General features: G+C 39.1%; 1 protein-coding gene across 1 annotated transcript in view; it reads left to right on the forward strand.

Moving 5' to 3' along the window:
• Nucleotides 1-4,503, forward strand: part of LOC102982988 (zinc finger protein 12-like) — a 34,049-nt gene extending 29,546 nt beyond the window's left edge. Inside the window, exon 5 of the mRNA XM_055080870.1 lies at nucleotides 4,427-4,503. Coding sequence (XP_054936845.1) covers nucleotides 4,427-4,440 — 14 coding nt within the window. The 3' untranslated portion in view covers nucleotides 4,441-4,503. The remainder of the gene's footprint in view (nucleotides 1-4,426) is intronic.
• Nucleotides 4,504-5,952: the final 1,449 nt, after the last annotated feature.

Here is a 5,952-nt window from a genome sequence, read left to right on the forward strand (position 1 = left end):
CCGGAGCCTGTGCTCCGCAACGGGAGAGGCCACAACAGAGAGAGGCCCGCGTACCACAAAAAAAACAAAAAAACAAAAAAAAAACCGACAGTAAAAACAAATCTCTCTCACCATCTTCATTTTATCATAAAATATTTAAGCAAAGTCCAGTGTTTTCAAAATCACATGAGGTTTTCCCCTGCTAATGAATATTCTTTCTATATAGAGAAAAACACATAAAGATGTTATGATGTTGGACCCTCATTCTAGAACTGACTAGAGAAAAATGAAAACGTTTTCCTTATATCCGATTTAAAGAAAAGGAAGAAGAGTTAGACTATAGATTATAAAAAACAAAAAGAACAAAAAAGGACACGCTTCTCAAAGTGGTTTGTCTTTTTGGATTACCATAAAACGGCATTTTAACTAATATCATTATTTAGTAGACACTTTATCTTTGAATCCTCTCTGAAATGTTTGCTTTCTCCACCTAATAGTAAGCTTATAGAATCTGAAAAATTAATCTGTAGAGAAGGCACTGTTCCTAGAAGTAGCTTCCGTTGGCTTTTTTTTTTTTTTTTTTTTTGTGGTATGCGGTCCTCCCTCTGCTGTGGCTTCTCCCGCTGCGGAGCACAGGCTCCGGACGCGCAGGCTCAGCGGCCATGGCTCACGGGCCCAGCCGCTCCGCGGCATGTGGGATCCTCCCAGACCGGGGCGCGAACACGGTTCCCCTGCATCGGCAGGCAGACGCGCAACCACTGCGCCACCAGGGAAGCCCCCGTTGGCTTTTTAAACAGCTTTATTGAGGTATAATTTGCATACCATAACAGTGACCCTACGTGTACAATTCAATGATTTTTAGTAAATTTTCAGAGTTGTGCAAAAACATCACTATAATCCAAGTTTAGGACATTTCTGTCACCCAGAAATATTCCCTTGAGTAAATTTGCTGTCATCATCCACCCTCAGCCAACCACTTGACCTGCTTTTTCCCTCTATAAATACATGTTTTTTTCTGGATGTTTCATATAAATATATAGTCCTTTATGTCTAATTTCTTTTATTTAACAAAACGGCTTTTTAGGTTCATTCATGTTATGGCGTTCCAGTTTCTCTCTGTCCTTTCTACCATTTGATATTATCTGTCTTTATAATAGTCATTCTAGTGAGTGTGAAGTGGTATCTCATAGTTTTAATTTGCATTTCCCCAGTGACTAATGATGTTTGTACCTTTGCATGTGCTGGTTAGCCATTTGTATATCTTCTTTGGTGACATGTCTCATTCAAGTCTTTTGCACATTTTTTGAATTAGGTTGTCTTATTATTGAGTTGTAAGTCTACATATTCTGGTTACAAGTCTTTTATCAGGAAATATGATTTGCAGCTATTTTCTCCGAATCACGTGATTTGTCTTTTCATTGTCTTAATGCTATCTTTTGAAGTGTAGTAGGTTTTAATTTTAATGAAATCCATTTTTTCAATTTTTTCTTGTATAGATCATGCCTTCGGTGTCTGGTCTAAGAACTGTTTCCAAAGTCATAAAGATTTTTCTTCTGTATGTTTTATAGTTTAAGCTCTTATATTTATGTCTTTGATCCATTTGCTCTAATTTTTGTTTATCGTGTTAAGTAAGAGTCTAAGGTCACTTTTTTTGCTTGTGAGTATACAATTTTCCCAGCACTATTGTGGACATCCAATTTGTTTTAGCACAAAACTTAATTTTCCCTTGAATTGTCTTAGCACCTTTGTCAAAAATCAGTTGACCATTGATACACAGCATCTTGTGCAATAAGAGTTTGTTGACTCAATTAAGTTGCATTTATCTGTTTGCCTGTACTTATGCCAGTACCACACTGTATTGATTACTGTAGCTTTACAGTACATTCTGAAATCAAGTAGTGTGTATCATTCAAATTTGTTCTTTTTCAAGATCGTTTTGGCTATTCTAGGTCCTTTGCATTTGCATATAAGTTTAGAATCAGCTTGTCAGTTTCCACAAGAAGCCTGTGGAGATTTTGATAGGGATTGTGTTTAATCTGTAGATCAATTGGGGGAGAATTACCATTATAACAATATTCAGTCTTTTAATCTGTGAACATGGAAGGTCTATTCATTTATTCAGTTCATGTAAATCCAAATTTACATAACATATACAAAGGTACGATACAATTGTTAACACTACAAAATGACGTTTGTGAAAGAAAGCAGCTGTAACCTGTATTATACCTCGAAGTTTATAAAATAAAAAGTAGTATTGTTTAAACAACTAAACTGATCTTTCATACTACTCTTATTTTTCGATGGGATGACTTATTATGTATAAACATGCATAACATTAAAACTATACGACTCCCAAATCATGTGCATCTTTATTTTATGTAGTATTATATAAGGTATATAATACCTTTTCTCTTGTTTTCCTAATTTTTACTGGGTTGCCTTGGAACTAATACTAGGACATTGGAGCTGACATTGTTGGTTGTCTAAAAGTCATTCCGCATTATTTCCCCACTCTCAGGCTTTGGGAATGACACTAGACACACCTAGGCACATAGGACATGAAAAACAAACCCATAATCAGAAAACATTTGAATCCCAAATAGGACAATTCACTGCCTTTTCAGGATGGAAGGACTCCAGTGAAATCAACCTGCCAAAGGAATCTAGTTAATCTCAGGAAAAAAAAAAAAAAGGTACTATACTGAGTGCTCGGCATTGATCTCTACTTCTGAAAGATCAGATATTTAGCAGTAGTTTGCTCAGCCTTGATGAGAGAGAACCCATGCTGTCAGGCCCATGAATAGTCTCCATCCCAACCACAATGGCTGCTCCGTTCTTGGGCTTGTGAGGCCAAGGCTGATATACACTGGATGAATGGTTCTGTCCAACTGAATGCCCCTTGCCTCTCCTGTGGTAGCTGCTCTTTGATGGACCCTGACAGAAGACTCAAAGATCTGTACAATTTGTGCCTGCTACCATGTATCCAGCCATGTGCTTCTTTCCCAGACTTCCTCAGTACCAGTCATCCAGTCTTGCTCCAACCAGCCAAACTATTTGCCAGTCTTCGAGAGTATGGGTATATCCTTACCTCAGATCACTTTTCCTGCCACAAAGATGATGAACAAGTGTACAATTTAAAGCCCTACTCACTTGGAGGATTTTTCCTTCACCATTGTCTTTCAGAGTGGAGTTGAGCTGTAGTGGCCACGGAGGACACTGCGTGAGAGATTGTGATTATTTTTCCATTACACCAGCTGAAATCAGCTCATTCATTTTTGATCTATTTTTGATTATGTAAGCTAAGTGCTTGGGGAAGTCAACTGTGAGTTGTCTTTTCACATTCTTGATAATGTCATTTGATGTACAAAAGTTGTTAAGTTTGATAAAGTCCAATTTAAATATTTTTTCCTGTCTGGTGGGGCTTTCGGTGTCATATCTAAGAATGCATTGCCATATGCAGTCATGAAGATTCACCCCTATGTTTTCTTCTAAAAGTTTTATGGTTTTATCTCATGCTTAGGCCACATATCCACTTTGAGTTAATTTTTGTAAATGTTGTGATGGAGTGGACTGGCATGGGTTTATTTTTGGACTCTCATTTCTATTCCACTGATCTATATGGTCTATCCTTATGGTAGTACCACACTGTTTTTGATTACTGCAACTTTGTAATAAGTTTTGAAATCAAGGAAATGTGAATCTCCAAACTTGTTCCTCTGTTTCAAGATTGCAATTCCATATTAATTTGAGGATTGGCTTCTCCTTTTCTGGAAAAAAAAAAGCCATTGGAATTTTGACAGAAATTGCATTAAGTCTGCAGATTGCTTTGGGGAAGTACTGATATCTTAACAATATTAAATCTTCCAGTCCATGAACACAGGCTGTTTTTACATTTATTTAAGTCTTCTTAAATTTCTTTCAGCAAAGTTTTCTAGTTTTCATTGTACAAGAATTTCACTTCCTTGGTTAAATTTATTCTTAGATATTTTATTCTTAAAAGATGAGAGGGAATTCCCTGGTGGTCCAGTGGTTAGGACTCGGTGCTTTCACTGCTGAGGGCCTGGGTTCAATCCCTGGTTGGGAAACTTAGATTCCACAAGCCACGCGGTGCAGCCAAAAAAAAAAAAAAATGAGAAGAGGGGAAGGTAGAAATTCCTTCAACTGAGACTAAGGTGATGGATGAGAAACTGACTTGTAGCAGTCTCGTACAAGACAGGCATGAAAAACTCTCTCATGGCAACTCCTTGTCAGGCTTATCTCCTTTTAATTTAAAGGAACTGCATCCAACCAAGACTCAGGAGATGTACCAGCCCACCACTGTGTCATGGCAGAGATATTTTCTTGCAACTCTACCCCCAATCTTTTATGTAAACAGTTAATTTTTTGAAGCGTAGGCTATTCCATCATATAACGTAATTAATTGTACCCATCCTTTCTATTGTCTTAGACAACATTAGATGAGCATGATCACAACTATGAGCACCAGCAGGATAGTCAATCCCACTTGGAGGGAAGACTGCAACCAGGCTCCCCATCCAGAGCCACTCCAGGTAAATATGTTGCAGGTATCGTTGAGATTAAAGAGCCATTCTCTCTAAGGTGAGAGATTGACTTGTTCACTTTCCATGGTTCAGTAGTGCAACTGAAGCAAGAGGTTTTGGCAATTACACGTACTCTGCCTTATACAGCTGGCAGGAAATTCTGAGTGATGTGATTGTCCATTACCACTCATGCTATAAAGTTTATTCTTGGTTGTAGCAATCTCTGCAGTAGCTTTTGCTGTCTTGGGATCAGGATCCAATTATTACAAGTCTAAAAGTTGGGATTATAATGTGAGGGATCTTTTTTTTTTTTTTTTTTTTTGTGGTACGTGGGCCTCTCACTGTTGTGGCCTCTCCCGTTGCGGAGCAGAGGCTCCGGACGTGCAGGCTCAGCAGCCATGGCTCATGGGCCTAGCCGCTCCGCGGCATGTGGGATCTTCCCAGACCGGGGCACGAACCCTTGTCCCCTGCATCGGCAGGCGGACTCTCAACCACTGCGCCACCAGGGAAGCCCATGAACGTTCTTGTACATGTCTTTCAGTATATATTTCTGTCACTGGCTTGTAGAGTAGATGTATGGTCAGTAATAATAGATATGCCAAACCATCTTCCAAGATGTTTATACCAATATAAATTGCGATTGATGCCTTACGTTTTTACAGGATCACTCTGGCTACGGCATTGTGAAGTGACTGTGCAAGGGTAAGGGTGGTTGGAGGAAGACTAACTAAGAGGTCATGCAGTAACCCATGTGTGGTAAGATGGGGCTCAGCCCAGAGCAGGAGTATTGGAGATGGTGATATGTGGTTGGATACTGGTTATATTTTGAAGGTAGGATCAACAGGAATTTCCTGACAGGTTGGATATGGAGGATAGAAAAAGAGAGGAGGCCAGGATGTGTCCACGGTGTTTGGCCTAATCATCTTTATGGACAGAACTGTCATCAACTGAGATAAAAGCTGGGCAGCCAGTTAGAGAGAAGATCATTAGTTCCATTAGGGCCTGTTACGTTTTAGATGTCTATTTGACATCCAGCTGGATTGTCACGGTGGTGGCTGGAGTTCAGGAGAGAGGTCTCAGTCATTGATACAAATTTGGGAGTTGTTGGCAAATGATATTACATTGATCAGGGTCCAATCGGGAAAAAGAAACCACACTGTAATTTGAAAAGGCAAAGTTTATGTTAAGAATTATTACAGGATGGTATTTTATAACAATTCAACAGTTACTGGCTAGGACTTCTGTGGAAGTATCTCTTTCCCATTTCCCTTCCTCCTCAACCCTCTCCTTTCCTTTCCTCTTTGAAATTTAACCTGGTGGATGTGGACTTATTGCTGCTGAGAGCCATCTTGATACCAAATGAAGCCTAAATACAGAATCCATGATAAAGGAAAACATAACCGCAAATGGAGAGATGTGCCATTATGTGTGC

The sequence above is a fragment of the Physeter macrocephalus genome, chromosome 20, assembly GCF_002837175.3.
Source record: "Physeter macrocephalus isolate SW-GA chromosome 20, ASM283717v5, whole genome shotgun sequence".
NCBI classification, from domain to species: Eukaryota; Metazoa; Chordata; class Mammalia; order Artiodactyla; family Physeteridae; genus Physeter; species Physeter macrocephalus.